The 18,023-nt window shown below is 37.8% G+C and overlaps 1 protein-coding gene across 1 annotated transcript in view; it reads right to left on the bottom strand.

Annotated features, from left to right (window-relative positions):
• The window catches only part of LOC149926618 (glutamate receptor 2-like), a 35,895-nt gene extending 18,125 nt beyond the window's left edge, over nucleotides 1–17,770 (bottom strand). The window contains exons 1-7 of the mRNA XM_090158992.1: nucleotides 17,726–17,770; nucleotides 17,568–17,668; nucleotides 15,966–16,047; nucleotides 12,208–12,369; nucleotides 9,417–9,585; nucleotides 9,116–9,333; nucleotides 3,075–3,367 (exon numbers count right to left, since the gene is read on the bottom strand). Of these exons, the coding sequence (XP_090015118.1) occupies nucleotides 3,075–3,367; nucleotides 9,116–9,333; nucleotides 9,417–9,585; nucleotides 12,208–12,369; nucleotides 15,966–16,047; nucleotides 17,568–17,668; nucleotides 17,726–17,752 (1,052 nt within the window). The 5' untranslated portion in view covers nucleotides 17,753–17,770. The remainder of the gene's footprint in view (nucleotides 1–3,074; nucleotides 3,368–9,115; nucleotides 9,334–9,416; nucleotides 9,586–12,207; nucleotides 12,370–15,965; nucleotides 16,048–17,567; nucleotides 17,669–17,725) is intronic.
• Nucleotides 17,771–18,023: the final 253 nt, after the last annotated feature.

Below are 18,023 nucleotides of genomic sequence, written 5' to 3'. Positions count from 1 at the left end.
AATAAAAGCTTTCGTTTTCTCATTTCATGGAGATAGTTTTTTAGAGATTAATCAAAGTCCATCCATACTGACTACAAATTTTAAATAACATTAATCACGGAATATTAATTATTAGGGCAACTATTTTCTTCTGTTTATTCTTTATCTGAGGATGACACTTCTAACTCGAGTGTCGAAACCATAGAACGTATCATCTTGGACATCAGAAAATGTTTTTGGGAGTTTTAATGTTTCCGTGCACCAGCAGGTGCTAGATGTATATTATTAATCTCGAGTGTCTCCGAACTGAACAAATCATTATGTTAGCTGCAAGTCCGCTATAAAGTTGTTTTTGTATATACCGTTATCACTAATATTATTAAACACTTGAAATTGTATACTTTTATCCCGGTTTTGTTGAATCTCAATTGAAAATCCAATTTGGAACTTCACAAGCTTCAACCATTTTAAGATTTATTTAAATTTACGTAATTACTATAATTAGATTATTATAATTCATTCAAAATTGTATGTAAAAAAAGTAATATTTCAAACTTCAAAAAATTCTACTTTATTTATGATAATAAAGCCTATTACAAGTTACAGAAACTTCCTTAGAGCCTAAAAAGTTTGGTTTTCTAAAGCTGTAGTTGGTTTCTTACGACTATTTCTAGTTCCTCCAGAACGGTGTGGTGGCGCTACGTACTTCTTCCATATAACACATGCCACGGGGGGGGGGATGAAATTTCCATAACAGAAAGAAGCTCTCCCCCCCCTGGTTGGGCCTCTACTTATTTTCTATCTCTATGGTTCAAGCATTGAAGCAAGTGGTAGCTCCTGTCTATTTGCATTCGCTCACGCTAGATGTCGTTAGAGCAATAATCAAAACAAGTTGAGTAAGCATCAAAATCTAGCGTAAAAGGTGTGGCCAATTGGGAGCTTCTCGCGTTGATTGGCTTTTCGGAATCACGTGTCTATTAACTTATTAAACACGTGGTTTCGGGAATCCAATAGACGGCAGAATACTCGCCTTTCGCTTTAAGTCCCGGAAGGTACTGCCACCTAGAAGCGCTTTTAGAAGCATTTTTGTATTTTTTTATACACCCGCCACCTGCTTTAAGACGTAGATAAAAATATTTCATTTTATGGAAACACCAATTACTTTTTTGGAAATTCAAACATTAAAGAAAATAATGTGGTGAAGCCCGCTCTAGAATTCGTGTAAGAAGAACGTACAGATTGCGCACACTAAAAATTCTTCTACATTAGTACACCGTATTCAAGGAAACGTCTAAATTTTCCTTTTAAATAACTCCGAAAATTATTTTTGTCTATGATTCTGCTAAGACAAAGAGCCGGGTCTGAAGGTAGGTTTCGAAAGATGCTTGAAAACCGCCACGCAGTGTCCCTAATCGTAGTTTCGCACTAGCTTACCCGAAGAGTACAGGTACATTTACGATTGTACAGCTCTCTCTTTCTTTCTCTTAGTCCCGTTTCCGTGCCTTGATAAAGTTTATCTACTACCGCTGTAACCAGTACTGTCTTCTTATCTGGAAGCAATCTTTTGATTGTGTTGAACATTTTCGTCAAAGAGCCGCTCATCTCATTTACCGCTCGCATTCGCTAGTGTATTAACCGCTCACGTTCACGCTCCCGCATTTTTGAGCGGTATAATAAGCGCTCATATCTCTGCTTTTTTTTGAGCGGTAAAATTAGCGCTCCTATCTTTCCGCTCATTTTAGAGCGGTAAAATAAGCTCTTTTCTCTTTCCAGTCTTTGTGGAGCGGTAAAATAAGGGCTCCTCTCATTTTGCCATTATTTGCGGTAAAATGAACGCTCCTCTCTTTCCGCTCTTTTTTGAGCGGTAAAATAAGCGCTCTAGCTCTCTTTCCGCTCGTTTTGTTGCGGTAAAATAAGCGCTCCTCTCATTTTCGTTTTGCGCTCTTTTAAAAAAAAATGCCGCTCAATTTTGCTCATAATAACAAAAGCGCTCACAATGCGAGGAGCGGTGCCCATCACTGTCTCTCTGACAGCGGTAGTTCCCACCACCACCCGACCTTATTAGGACTTAGGTTACTCTCCATGCAAACGGCGGAGGCAGTTTCAGATATTAATCGATACATGATATCTACACCTGCCTTTGCTAGGCTGATTCAATCGAATAATAATAATAATAAGCTTGGATAATACCCAAGGCACTAACAAATCATCTAACGACTTTTAATGTTTTAATTCCAGGCAAGCCCTTCATACCAAGTGGGCCAACAGCTCCCTACACTTACTATTACCGTTAACCTCAACAAACTTGCAAACTTGCGCAATTTTTACCTCTCCGAGGGGACATAGTCTCCTAGGAGGGGAATTACAATCACCGTGTCTGTCGGAGTGTGTGTCTGTCTGGGCTGCGAACGCGTACGAATTTTCGGGACAAAGTGTAATCGCTGCGAACGCAGTTTCTTAGAATTAGGGAAAAGGTCTTTTCAAAAGCGCCCTCTATTTGTTGTCATTGGGTGTAGTATAACTTTTTACAATTAGTATTGGTATCGGACGGGACTCGAACCAAAGCCTTCCTGCAAATCAGGTGAGCGTTCTACCACAGAACCACGGATGCATGTTACGCTTCATTGAAAATTAGAAACTCTTACGAGGAGAGGTATATTTTGACTTGCCAACTTGTTTTTTTACAATGTGTATATATAATTGTTAACGATTAGATTGTAATTTTCACTCTGTTATTTTATTTTTAAATAATTTTCAAATAATTCCATACGTGTCTCTGTTTATCTAATTAGTTTTTAGTTAATATTTTTCCATAGATAATCTTAAAGCGTTCAATATTTATATTTATTTATATATGGACAGAATTACTAATTACAAAATAAATCATTGGCTTATAAACAAAACTTTGGTAAGTACAAGAATTATGTATAAATATACTCTACGTAAGTACTAGTCAATCGAGCGTAGAATCAATTTAATACTCATATTTAGAAGTGCTTCATCAGTTATGGATAAAATGGGTTCGGGGAATTCTGAAAGTTTCGAGTTAGGTACGGCGATTGAATTTGACGCTTAAGCGTAGAAAATCGGCTCACTTATCGTCGAGTGTCTCCTTAAAACGAGTGTCGATCCCTCGTCTCAAAGGCAGACCAACTGCTTGCCAGAAAATGGATTTGCCGCTCAGGTAGAAAGCGCTCTCCAGAGACGGGTCGCGGGAATTGGTGCAAAACTTGCTGACCAGTTTGGGCACGTCGTCGTGGCCGGTGATCAAGACGCTATTGCCGTTGACGATATCCGACAAGTTGCGCTCCATGTCTCCGGTACTTATAAGTCCTCCCATCTCACGGGCTCGCAACCATACTTGCCGTTTCAACGTCTCTTCGGAATTCTAAGAGTTGGTAGAGGGTGAACAAGACGAAAAATACATTTGAAATAGGGAGTTAAAGGCGTATCAGGGACGGGCAAAGAGGTATGTTCCCACAAAAAGTAAATATTGTTACGTTTTAAATATAACTATAACCTCCACCGTATTCTTTACGAAATACCACAAATAACTTTAATTATTACCTTTGCAAAAAACCACTAAACAGCGCCGAAAATGTCACAAATCGTAAGAGAGAGCGGACAATATTGGTATAATTGTGCACACCGTAGAAGGGCTTAATATTTAACGATGTAAAATATAGATATTTAATTATTAATAGGCCATATTATTTATTTGTAATAACTATAACGTATTTCTGTACTATGTTTTGAAAAATCAGAGAATTATATGTGTTTCAAACGAATAGCATTAGATAATAATAAATAATAATAATAATAATAATCAGCTAGGCTAATACCCAAGGCACCACCTTAGGCCTAAGTCATCATGCGACTTTTGAAGCCTTTAATTCAGGTGGCCGGGTTACAACGCGTAGGAGGGTGGTGGCAAGCCCTGCATGCCACGCGATCGAGCCAACAGCTCCCTACACTAGCTATTACCGTTAACCTAGACAAGTTTTTATGGAAGGGGAAACCGAAGAACTCGGGGGAAAACCCCTTAAATTAGTGGGGAGAGAACTTGCAAACTCAACGCAGAAGGAGTTGTTCCGAGTTTTCACCCAGTGCCACAAGCTGGAATCGAACCCGGCTCCTCTTGCTGCGAAGCGAAAGTGCTAACCACTCCGCCACCCCACTCTACACTTGGATACTACTACATATTTATATACCTCTGATAAAAACGGTTCTTTCTGGAACATAAACGCAGATCGGAAATCTTTCGTGATAAATTTACTGTGTAATATACATTTAAAGCGTTTAATTTTAAAGTCTTCGAACATTTAAAGTTGAATTCATCGAAATTATTGAAATTCCTAAAGATAAGCGAGAGTGCAATTTAATCAGAATACATCGAATTGTAAAATCTCAAGATACAACTTCGGGGCAAATTTGTGAGCTGGTAAGGGGGGGGGGCGGGACAAGAATCCAGTACAATCGGAGGCTCTCGGTTCCCCAGTAGGCTTCATATTCTATGTTAATGGGTGTAAAATGTAGCCTACACGTATAGAAAGTCGATTTCCCTTTAAGCGCACCAGTATTAACTTCATACAGGGTGCTGCATTGATCCTTAAATCAGCCCGAGGTGCCCCGCCACACGCGGAGAAATTGGAATTCCCGGGAAATACAGTATTGACATATACAAATCAAAATTGCAGAATAGCAAACACGTCAACATCAAAGGTAAATTCTTGTAACTTATAGACCAATTCACAAATTGCTTCCGTGGAAGCCAACATCTACAGCGGAAGACGTGGTTCGATTTTAATGAATTTAGTTGTACTAGATGGCGCTCATTTAGATGGGAATAGCACTCGGACCTCTAGGCTTGAGCTTGAATAAGGCCCTTCGGACCTTAGTGTCTCTATAGGCTCATCTCGCACGCCCTTCCTTGTAGAAGGTTTGGGTCCCCAAGGCTTACCCCTATTGTTTAATCCGCTACTGCTTTTATTACTATTTTAAGCAATGTTTTACGTAAGAACTGAAATAAAAGTTCAACTCACGAAAGATTATGCAAAAAAATAAACGTGAAAAGTCTCCTATTTTTAAATTTCTAATGTAAAATGAACCTTGGCCGCCTGAAGAATATTTTATTTATTGATATATAAAGTTTTATCTCTTTCGCCCCCAAACTACTTTTTTTCATAAAACGATTTATGAAAAATCAAAAGAAATCTGCGAAGCTACATGTTTCAAGCGAATAAAACTAACAGTATAGCGAAAGACGAATTATATTATGTAGAACGTTTTCTAAGATTTTTGAGAAATATTCAAAATTGACAATCGACCGTTACCTAAAGCTTATGATAACCCGGGTAGTAAATATGCGAAACTATTGGACCCACCTATAACCTCTAGGGCCTCCGGGGGTTACGACAGATAGAGCATGGCCCCTTTGGAATTTCTAAAGGTCCCCCAAAATCATGTGAAAAGCGGCGCAAATATTGAAAATTTGCGAAAACATTTGGGCTCAACGTAATTGACTTACTTGGCCAAAAACTCCTGGAGCCGTCATTGCCAATAAATACCCATATTTAGAGTTCCCTTCATAGTTGCAGAAATAGTAGCAGACACCCAAAAAAATTTTTAAACGGAAGTAGAATGTTTCCATGGAAGATAAAACAGGGGTTTTTGGTAAACTTTCAACTACTGACTTCATGGTTAGGTCAATTGCAGACTTATAATAGCTCGTGGAAACCTTTTACACAAACTATGCTGTAGATGCTAGTAGCTTAGAAACGGCGCGCGACGCACGCTCGAAGGAACGTTCCAATCACGACCTTCGTTATTATACCGTAGGTAGTATTCCAATTAACACGGAAATGCAAAAGCCCATAGTGTTGCGTAAAAATATTCCTTATTTATTTTCATTTTCTAGTTTCTTCTTTTCTTTCTTATTAAATAGTTCATAAATTTCTTAAAACTGTGAATTCTTGTTACCGTTGCTCTTAAACCAAGTCTAGTCGCATTCGCTCGCACTAGATGTCGTTAGCGTATAAATCAAAACAAGTTGACTAAGCATCAAAATCTAGCCTAAAAGGTGTGGGTGGCGTTGATTGTCTTTTCGGAATCACATGATTAAATTGATTATTAACTTATTATGTGGTTTCGGGAATCCAATAGATCTCAGACATGGACTAATTAACGCAGGGACACCCCGTTCCTATACAGTTGGGGTTTTTTGGTTTATTTACCTCGGGTAAAAGGTTATTTGACTTAAAAAAACCTTGGCGGGCATTTTTCTATTTGGAAACATTCTCCTAATATTAATGGTTCTCGAGATAAATTTTGAATGACCTTGAAATAATTTTTCAAGGTCATCATATGTTACAAATTTTGAACTCCCCCACTCAGATTAAGAGTGTCACGACAATTTTGATTCATTAGATGTGGTAGTTTTCGATTTATAAGCCCTTAAAAGTCGTGTCTTGATTAGAATACCACACACGACCTTATGGTTTTGGTCAAATTAGATCGAGTCAAAACCATTTAGACTTAAAATTAAACGTAGAACACATTTCTAATTGGAACCTATCTTCTAATCCTAATGGTTCTCGAGATAAAATTTGAATGACCTAGAAGACCTGATTCAAGGTCATTGAAATTTTCATTGTCATTTGTCCCCCTGCGCCCTCTATGTAACCTGCAAATTTCAAATTCTTACATAAAACACATTTTGAGTAATTGGCTCTGTATCGTTTTTTAGTTAACACCCTGTATTATTCCTATACACTCTTTTATATCCTTATTTGTGAGAGCTGCCATTTTATTACAGGTCTGATTTCAAATAGTGCACGCGACGTCTCGAGCTGATGAGCACGTCCAGGCACCCTTGCCTGTACTATTTTAAATTAGGCCTGTAAGGAAATGGCCGACTTCGTAAAAGAGTGTATAGGGAGCTCCGAAAGATCCTTAATAAATGCTCTTCCTCTTTTTATCCCCCACCGACAGAAGTCACAGAATTTTACTCGGGTCAAAAAAAAAGGAAACGACTACCGCCATCTAGTCGTTTTCAATATCACTTCTGAATTTTGAAAAAAAAATAGCAGACGGTTCTATCTCAGTTTATTTTTTATTATTATTTTCCCGCGACCATACGTTTTATGATGGTTTTTTAGCATTCGATTATATTTTTATTGGGAAAATGAAAAAAAACAAAATTCAGCAGTAAACAGCATATTAGTGGAGTGTTTTTATTATACCATTCCCTTGACCCTAAATCATCATCATCATCTACAAAATAAAATCAATATTACAATAGAGAAATTCTCATCCCCGTTTGACCCTAGTTTCCGTTAGTTCTTCGCCAGAGCGCACATTTAACAATCACCCGAAGCAAATATTCGGAAACGAGGTGTCCCTGTGTTAATTAGTCCATGTCTCAGACAACTCGGCTTTGCATTAAGTCCGCGGAAGGTGCTGCCACCTAGAAGCGCTTTTAGAAGCATTTTTTTTAAATTTTTTTATATTTTTTGATAGAGCCGCCACTTGCTTTAATACTCAAGTTAAAAAGACTAACCTTTTTATTTCTTGGCTTTGCCATATTTACAATACCTGGTATCTCAAAAAATTGATAATGGGTAAAAAACTAAGGCACCTAAGTTCCAAAATGCGATATTTGCCTTTTTGGCGATTTTCGAAAAAGAATTTCCGCTTTAATTTTCTGCTAAATTTATTACATTCAAAGTTATTGTTTTATTACCCTTTTGCAAAGCATAGCGTTATACTTTTTTTTAATCTTTAATTTTTTACTCAATTTCAATGTTTTGAAAATAATGAGTAATTTCCCAAAAATTTACAATGCATCCTAATACAATACGCGAATCAATAAAACGGTTTCTTTTAGTTTTCCCGCCTACTGGTCTAAATATTTTCGGTTGGTCAGTTACCATATTTGCCTGGCTAGTCAAAGGAGCCAATTACAATAGTCTTAGTCGATAGCTACGCCGCAAAATTTTCGTTTTGAAAACGAAAACACTTGAGAGAGTTGGCTGTTTTCGGTCTATCGAAATCTGGCAGCCTTGCCTGCCATCCGGCCTGTATCTCCATACCGAAAATGGCCGACGATTACGCCGCCGAAACTATTTTACTAAACTGATCGGCGGTGTTTTTGACCGTTATTTGGAATTATCGACTAAGACCATTCATACCAAAGCCAAACCAAGTGAACATGTTCAACATTAACTTTAAGACCGTATTTAATTTTTCAAAATGACAAAATGCCATGACGGCGAGCAAAAAAAATGTATTAGGCTAAAGGGCTTGTTTTCAGTAAGGCAAAAACGCCTTTGCGCCGACGCAAAAAACAAACCGTTAGGCCTAAATGCTACTTTTTACTATAGCCAAAACGCCGCGATGGTGAGCGTTAGATTTAAAAGTTACATTTCAGCCTAAAGGCTAGTTTTCACTAGGGCAAAAATTCCATGACGGTGACCGTCGGCGCAAAAAAATTACCATTAGGCATAATAAAAGTTTTCTCTGCCGACGCCCAGTTTCTTGGCGTTTATAGTCTAGTGGAAGGGGCAAAAAAACGTGATGGTCGACGCAAAAACCCTCGTTAGGCCTAAAACAATTTTTCTGTACCGGCGCTCAGTATATTGGCGTTTTTAGCGTACTGCAAGGAGCAAAGATTCGATAACGGTGACGGTCGACGCAAAAACCCTCGTTAGGCCTAAAATAATTTTTCTGTGCCGGCGCCCAGTATCTTGGCGTTTTTAGCGTACTGCAAGGGGCAAGGATTCGATAACGGTGAGTCGGTGACGGTCGACGCAAAAACCCTCGTTAGGCCTAAAACAATTTTTCTGTGCCGGCGCTCAGTTTCTTGGTGTTTTTGCTATAGTGAAAACCAGCCTTTAGGTCTAACGGGGTTTTTTTTTGCGTCGATGATCGCCGTCGTCGAGTTTTTGTATTAATGAAAACCAGCCTTTATGCCTAATACCAAAAGTAGCATAAGATCTTATGCTACTTTTGCTAATACTCACTTTCCACTACCCCGCGATTTACGCGTCTATTTACGAGTTAATTGGTGAAACGCCTATAGGCAAACCAACACCAGGTAAAAAGATGAGAGAGACTGCAAATCCTACTAAAAGTATACCTGAAAATACTCCTCGTACGCCGTGCCTTTCCTGATCAAGGGACGAATAGACGGAGAATTAATAACATCTTGAACGCTATCTATTCGTATATCGACGGAGACGGTGTACTTGGCCTTCATAGTGCCGCTAACGAGCGAAGTAAGGACGATAATGGACAGCCACCAAGTAGAAGCCACCAATTTGGAAGGAGTGGAACTCAAGGACAAAGAAGTCCCTTCTTCCATATGCCGGAAAAGAAAGAACAAAGTTTTTCAAAGTAATTGGAATATTTAAGGAAGCCGAGCGAGCATAGGCGCATACCTTCGGAGAAAAAGGCTGCGAAGAAGGACCAAGCGCATTTGGAAACGCTCGGGGGTCGTGGTTGCTGATGTCCTCCTCTTTCAGGCGCCGTTCTCAACAAGCAGACGTATTCGCTGTACTTGGTAATTACCGAGATCGCCCAGAGCAACAGCACGAAGACGAAAAAGACCTTCGTGATTTGGTAGAAAATAGGAAGAAGAGGTTATGGAATTTCATGGCACAAGTTAGAGCAAACAGACAAATATTTCACATGCAATAAGACAAATTTGGATTATATTATACCAAAAGTAAATAAAAGGAAAGTCTTGAACTAAACGCGTGACTGAAAGAGCAAATGGGATTCCCGCAAACTCGAGTCTTTTTCTTAAAACAATTGCGCCCTCTAGAGGATATTGGGGTACAAATTTTAGGTCTATCTGATAATGCCAAAAAGGCAATTATTGTAGTTTCATTAGATTTAATCAGAGTTAAATATTTTGTCTATTCAGTGAATTCAGTCTCACGTGACACGACGGTATCCATGCTTTTTCGCATAGAGGAAAAAACCCACACAAAATGGCGGCCATAGCCAAAGCAACAAGGTGAAATTACTGTATATTAATAGCTGTTTAAAAAATTGTAGAACGTATCTTTGTAGACCCTCACAAGTTTAGTTTTGTCTTTTGGGACGTAACCTTTAAATCGTTCTTTACGGAATACCCAATGATTAAGAGGCAATATGGGAACCCTCAAACTGGAAACGAGCTACTTATTATCGCTCGACTATCTGGGAATTATCTCATGGCCATAGAAACTTGGACGTAAACATTTGCTTGAATATATATTTCGGTTATTTCCAAGAATCAATCTTAAAAGCCCAATGAATACACTACGTTAACAAAAGTCAGACTTCTAAATCTCAATAAGTGGCTTCGTTAGCCTGAGTCTGAAAAATTAATAGACCAATCCTAGAATTTAGAAGCATTATATAAATTTCCTTCAATACATATTCAACCCTTTAAATCAGATTCTCTATGGCTAAAACTTTCTATTAATATTCCTCCCCTTAAAAGACTATCTTATTGGTCTGGTTTCCTAAAACGTACGTCTTGAATCATACGCCAGTGACGTGTAAAATAAGACCGCATCCGTTTTCCTTCCCCCCTTCCATGACGTGCCTTGAGGTTTTAGGGGAGGAGCATGCTTGCTCACAATCTGGTGGAGGGGAGGAGTTGATTTGATTGGCGTTTTAGGGGAGGAGCATGCTTGCTCACAATCTGGTGGAGGGGAGGAGCCGATTTGATTGACGTTTTAGGGGAGGAACATGCTTGCTCACAATCTGGTGGAGGGGAGGAGCCGATTTGATTGACGTTTTAGGGGAGGAACATTTTTGCTCACAATCTGGTGGAGGGGAGGAGTTGATTTGATTGACGTTTTAGGGGAGGAGCATGCTTGCTCACAATCTGGTGGAGGGGAGGAGCCGATTTGATTGACGTTTTAGGGGAGGAGCATGCTTGCTCACCATTTGGTGGAGGGGAGGAGCCGATTTGATTGACTTTTTAGGGGAGGAGCATGCTTGCTCACAATCTGGTGGAGGGGAGGAGCCGATTTGATTGACGTTTTAGGGGAGGAACATGCTTGCTCACAATCTGGTGGAGGGGAGGAGCCGATTTGATTGACGTTTTAGGGGAGGAACATTTTTGCTCACAATCTGGTGGAGGGGAGGAGTTGATTTGATTGACGTTTTAGGGGAGGAGCATGCTTGCTCACAATCTGGTGGAGGGGAGGAGCCGATTTGATTGACGTTTTAGGGGAGGAGCATGCTTGCTCACCATTTGGTGGAGGGGAGGAGCCGATTTGATTGAAGTTTTAGGGGAGGAACATTTTTGCTCACAATCTGGTGGAGGGGAGGAGCCGATTTGATTGAAGTTTTAGGGGAGGAACATTTTTGCTCACAATCTGGTGGAGGGGAGGAGCCGATTTGATTGCCATTTTAGGGGAGGAGCATACTAGCTGACAATCTGGTGGATGGGGAGGAGCCGATTTGATTGCCGTTTTAGGGGAGGAGCATGCTTGCTCACAATCTGGTGGAGGGGAGGAGTTGATTTGATTGACGTTTTAGGAGATGAGCATACATTATATTCTTCAAAATATCTTAGGGCAACTATTGAATTTTTCATAAGACCAATGTGTCCATGAATATAGAAGTACGTACATAGATTGCCTAACTACGTGGCTGTCGTAGAGGCAGGTCTAAGTGTAGCTATTTAATGCCACTCTCCAATTGGTGAAAGAACAGCCAAGGATGACTCAGTCCAGATGGGTGATCATCGGCTCTGCAAGACTGAATCGTCATTGGCTATTTTTCGGCCAATTGAAAAGCCGCTCTTTTCGTGCACTCTTCCGTTTGACGGTTTTGTAACGTGTCTTCCGCCGTCGGTTGCTGTAGGGCGTTATCTATAGTTGGTTACCATGATAATTAAGAAGCCAATGTTTTTGGAGACCACGCACGAGGCAGTGATTTTGAATCTAGGGTACGACCGTTCGAGGTCTTAATTATCTTTGATATTAGACATATTTGTAAACCTATCCATGATTTCCAAGAATTTTCAAATTATGCAAAATTGCTATTTTGAAGCGCTTGAGTGCTTCTGTCAAAGAAAATATTGCAAAATTTTCTAAAAAGACTTAAGTAATTTACTAGATTGAATAATGCATGCCTGTGAAATCCTCCCAGGCGTATATAATGACGTATGTTTTATATATGCAAATTCAGGGGAAAATATTTTTTTATAAGGTGAAATTTTTTTACCTCGAGTGTGAAGGGGAACAGTTGGGCGAAGGAATCGATGCCCTTCTTGGAGGGTTTTCCGGACAAGATCCCGACCCTTACGTAGTATATTTCGGCGCTGAACGAGAATTTCTTCAGTCGATCTTCCGTTATCAGATAAGGCAGTAGAATCAAGTCGGCCTCCTGATTGTATGAAAAATAACGGCCGTTTTCAAAAGCAATTTAAACTGACTTAAAAATATATACATCGTAACATTTAGGAACAACAAACACAAGGAGAACGCAGCTAGCCTCTAAACACGCTAACGCAGGTTTGTGTACAAATTTCATTGGACGAGCCTTTACGCTGAACGTTTTACAGAAAGGCGAAGAAAATTTCCGAATTTTCCCCTTCCGACGGCAGCAGGCGCTAAAGCGTCTAAACAATGAAAAATGTACACAAGAAAATGCACGATTTTTGACGGGTTGCGCTCTGCTTGTGTGGGGTGCTGTGTTTGTTGCTCCTAGGTAAAATTGTGTTAAACATTGTCTAAAGGCGGAGTTCTCAAATATCCAATTTAAAAGATCGTTTTTTGAAGGTCGCGATGATCATTTTCAAGGTCGAGATTGCCAAGCATATTATATTACTTTTTTATTATAACTTTGTAGGTATGTTTTTAAGAGCAGTAGCTGCGGATGGAAAATATTTGAAGGGGCACAAAAGTACTATTGGGTTTTATACACTTTACCGCACTTAATGGTAAACCGCGCCGGTGAAGTTACAGTGCATCAAAAACCAAAATATCAACTAAGAAATATTGACTATCATCTATTTCTTTAATGGTGTATCCTTTTTCAGACAAAAAATAACTAAAATTAATTTGTTAGTATTGTCCAAACATGTACTAAGATTGTATCCTCGGGTAACCTACTTCATCACTTAGTAAATAAAATCGATTCAATTGCTTTGTTCAAACATTTTTTAATATGTTTTTCCAAAAATGGAAAGTATTTGGAAGTTTGTAGACTGGAATGTGATTGGTGTAATTTTGAGAGGTACAAGCTAGACTCGGTAATCGTTCACATGTTCTACGAAAGATGATATTTATTTTGTTAACCGGCGAACAATATTTTATTTATGTATGTGAATTTACATTAATAAAGGTACACAAGATTAATATTTCACATTAACTTTCGTGCAATTAAAATGATGTGTACGAAAATTATGAGATTTCATTAAATATTTCGAGTTAAGCCAATTATACCGGCAGAACTTGAAAGGGGATATTTGCGGTATCAGATTCAGAAGTTTATATTCCCAAGTTTCTGTGTCAATTTGCCTACCAAAGTTCGTCGTTAAAGTTAGTCATTCAAGTCATTAAAGCGCGGATTAAGGGCGTTTATTAATTAATGCTTAATGATTTTCCATTTACACGCTCTATCTCGTTTTACTGGTTCACCGGATATGAAGTATCAGGATGCTAGCTCTTGGATCAGTCCGTGCTTCCCCGAAATACGCAGATGTATTGAAAACTCCCACGTGAAGTGGAGAAAAGAGCTCGATAAGCACTTCAGTTTCGCTTTATACAGCAGAAAGGAAAAAGTTAAGGTCGAGGCTTGCTATAACATCGACACGCCCGCTTTGCGGTTTGTCAGTCGAAGATATAAGGAATTAAAACGATTTCTAGTTAGTGAAGAATTTTAAACTTTATTACTATTTGAGCTGTATATATTGTAATTAGCTTTATTATTAGTCCTATTCATCCGTTTGTTTTATTTCATTTTTCTAAATTTCTATAATTTGTGTCCAAACTTATTCTATATAAATTATTGTATTTAATAAGTTTTTCGATGGCAATATATTTCATTATGTCACTCGTGAATCCATATTTATGGTTTCCTCCCCGTTATAAAAGGGAAAAGTTTCGCTCCTCTATTTTCGCTCTTTTTTGAGCGTGAAAATTTTCGCTCCTCTCTTTTCGCTCTTTATTGAGCGGGAATATTTTCGCTCCTATCTTTTCGCTCTTTTTTGTGCGGGAAAATTTTCGCTCCTATCTTTTCGCTCTTTTTTGTGCGGGAAAATTTTCGCTCCTCTATGTTCGTTCTATTTTGAGCGGGGAAATTTTTTCTCCTCTATTTTCGCTTTTTTTTTAGCGGGAAATCTATCGCTCCTCAATTTTTGCTCCTATCTTTTCGCTCTTTTTTGAGCGGGAAAATTTTTGTTTGTCTCTTTTCCTTTTTGCGCTCTTTTTAAAAGATATTTTACCGCTCTATTTCGCACAAAATGAGAGGAGCACGCCCATCGCTGTTTTAATTTAAACTAGTATTTGCGCTTTTTAATACGCATGTTGCTAGATAAAGAATAACCTACCATAACTCGAGTTATTGAGCCGGATCCGGAGAATTGTAATATTCAACATTTTTATTTAAACCACATTCTAAATATTATGCGCCGTGTCACATAATCTTGACAGAAATTACAGTATTTTCCACCTCTCATTCAAACGAAGGCTTACGGTATTCTTCAAATACACGTTTCGTTGAAGCACGGGCTTATCCAACGGAAAATACAGTAGGTATTTCCGACTCGCTTCAAAGCCCAAGAATAAATTAAATTAAACTGAGAATAAGCAACTATAGCCACTGCAGAGAGGAGCAACAAACACAACACCGCACACAAGGAGAACGCAACCCGTCCCAAGTCGTGCATTTTCTTGTGTACAGTTTTCATTGGTTAGACGCTTTAGCGCCTGCTGCCGCCGGAAGGGGAAAATTAAGAAATTGTCTTCCCCCTTTCAGTAAAAGGTGCAGCGTAAAGACTCGTCCAATGAAATTTGTACACAACACTGCGCTAGCGTGTTTAAAAGCTAGCTGCGTTCTCCTTGTGTTTGTTGCTCCTAGCTGCCACTACGAGGCGTACGGTGTTTCTTTCCCCCTTAACTGTCTTTCCCCTTTATCTATAAAAGATAAGAGGCGTGGTTTTTGTTCGGTATATCACGAGGGGAAGGGGGCGCTTCCACCATTTTCTCAGTGAACGTTAATTCATTCTTGAGAAAACGAACATACAAATTATCCGGTAATTTTACTTTTTGTCGTAATCTTCTTTTAGTAGAGGTCTAAAAAACCTAGAAAAAGCGTACGTTTTGGTCCTTAACAATAGTGCGCCCGGTTATAAAGTATTTCTCACGTAAGGACATAGCGATAATGGACGGAAAATCGGGATAAAATACGCGGAAAAGGCTCATTTTATATTTCACCAAAAATATATTCAAGTTAACAGAGAATATGTAGGCAGCACCCTATTCGCCCCGTGATACACCAGAAGTAAAAGCATGCCCTTCGCCTTTCCTGGTGTAATCTTTCCCCCTTCCTCCTGGTAAGGGGGGAAGACACTCCGTATCGAAAGCAGGCTCTCTCCGAGTAGGTGGAGTCTATCTTGCGGGAATCATGAAAACAAGGTAATGCCATCGGCTGTATATTCTCCGTTAACCCAGCACACAAACACCGCGGTCTCTTTTTATCTTTCGGGTTCAAAAGAAGAGTGTTTATTCGCGTCCCCGGGGCATTCGAAATGACGCTTTTTTATCGTAGTTCAAGCGACCATTGTGCCTATGTAAATTTACCTAATAAAAAGGGCTGGAAAATCCGAATCTAGCGTGCTTCATTTAACTTTGAAAATATACCGAACAAAAGTGTCCGGAAGAAAATGATTTAAGACGAAGGGGTGAATATAAAGAAAAAGAAAAGAAACTTAAAGAAAACGTTTCCTAGGGACGATCCATGAAGAAAATATACTTAACGTCTTTGGCCAGTAAGTTTGTAAGACTCGTCCATGAAACTCCCTTTCCTAGAGTTTGATTTTGGGTTTGTAAGAACGAAAATCTATGGATAAATATAAAATAAAAGTTTGTTGAGTAAGAACTAGCTTTTTAAAAGTACTTAAACTACTTTAACCGTAAATATAGATTTAAATCTCCGAAGATACCTCCAAGGTTTACATTTCCCAACTTTTTTATACTTATTTGAATTTGGGAAGTAGTTTAAGGTAATTTTTTTATTTCTAAGATCGTAGATAAAAGAAGTTTATAATATATTTATCTAGTCGCGGCAGATGTCAACCGGCATTCATTTCGTGGCGAACCGCGGAAGCACACATGAATGAACTTAATTTACTAAAGATATTTACTTATTTATAAAATTTTGGTAATTTGATCAAAAGAAGTAGTATTTGATCGAAATATTATTATTATAAAATGTTTTTGATCATACTGTGTTCCGTATTTGATCACATAATATGAAATAATTTAACGTGATCAAATAAAATTTATCAAAGTTTGAAAAACGTTTATTTGATCAAATCCCATTTGATCAGAATTTGATAATCGTTTTCTTGATCAAATAACATTTGATCAGAATTTGATAAACATTTTCTTCCTCCAAAAACATTTGATCAGAATTTGATAAACATTTTCTTCCTCCAAAAACATTTGATCAGAATTTGATAAACATTTTCTTCCTCCAAAAACATTTGATCAGAATTTGATTAATTTTTATTTGATGAAATACCATTTTATCGGAATTTGCTAATGTTTTACTTGCTAAAATAACACATCAGAATTTTGTTAAATATTATTTTATCGAAATATAATTTAATTAAATATTTTTATCAAACTTTGATCAAATCTAGCAGTTTAGATTTTATAAAATTTTTATAAAAATATTTTACCTAATTTTGTGAAAAAAATATTTGACCTAATTTTGAAAACAATTTGATCAAATTTTGATAAAAATATTTCTTAAGTGTATAAATACGATGTTTGATTATATAAAGTATTTCACCTAGTACTACATGTTTAAGGGGAAAGACTACAGTGGCCATTGTCTACTTTCGCGCTATTTCAAACTGAACTTTTTTAAATTTTGTATTTTAACTTATAAAATTAATATTTAAGTGTAGAACAGCCTCTTGTTTAGTGACCAAAATAATTTGGACAATTTTAAATTTAAAAGTAATTAAGTTATTACGTTTTAATTCGGACCCCGGAGCTAAACAAGTTGGGCAAGCGCCCAAACTATCCTTTAGTTAGGACATAATACATCGTTAACTATTAATATTATAATTATCAAAATTATTTTAAGCACTAGATGAAGATTCAGCTTAATAAGAAAAATATAATTCAATTATGTAATTGTTAAAACAGAAACGTTCAGCTTGAACGAAAAAGAGGCTTTTACTGTATTCTTCCCCCTTAAAGCTAATAATATTAGAATTTTAAAGCGATGAATATCTCAGTTGCAAGAGTGAACTTAAATATTTCAGGTAGTACGAAATACCGAAAAAAGGGATTAACGGAAACTTTCGAAAAATAACTTTTGACAGATTAATATTAATAATTTAATACTTAATTTTCGCCGACTTTGCCACGTAGACCAGAAAATCAACCAAAGCTCCTCCATAATGCAAGATCCCGTTCACATTTTTCACAGTAACCCAAGGAAAATACTGCGTAATCGAAAATAGTGAGATTTTTAAATGAAAAGTATAACAACGGAAACTTACATCGAGCGTGAATACCCTCAAAGACATGACTGCATTGAGAAAGAAAATGACCAGAAATAAATTATTCCAATTATAATTTTATCAATAACGAATAGTAAGCCCAATAAAACCGCTCACTTATGAAAAGCGACCTTTAAGTGACATAGTGCGCATAGTCATTATAATGTTTTTGACCAGCATTTAACGATCGGAAGGAATATTTTCAAGACAGAACAATTTCCTTATTCTTCATTTTTAATTTATTGCTAAAGCAAGCGCTGGTCGTTTCACACGCTTCCAAATAAACAGAGCACCAACG

Source organism: Leiobunum rupestre, chromosome 9 (genome assembly GCF_980474605.1).
Source record: "Leiobunum rupestre chromosome 9, qqLeiRupe1.1.hap1, whole genome shotgun sequence".
Taxonomy (NCBI): Eukaryota; Metazoa; Arthropoda; class Arachnida; order Opiliones; family Sclerosomatidae; genus Leiobunum; species Leiobunum rupestre.
This window is presented reverse-complemented; position numbering and strand designations above follow the sequence as displayed.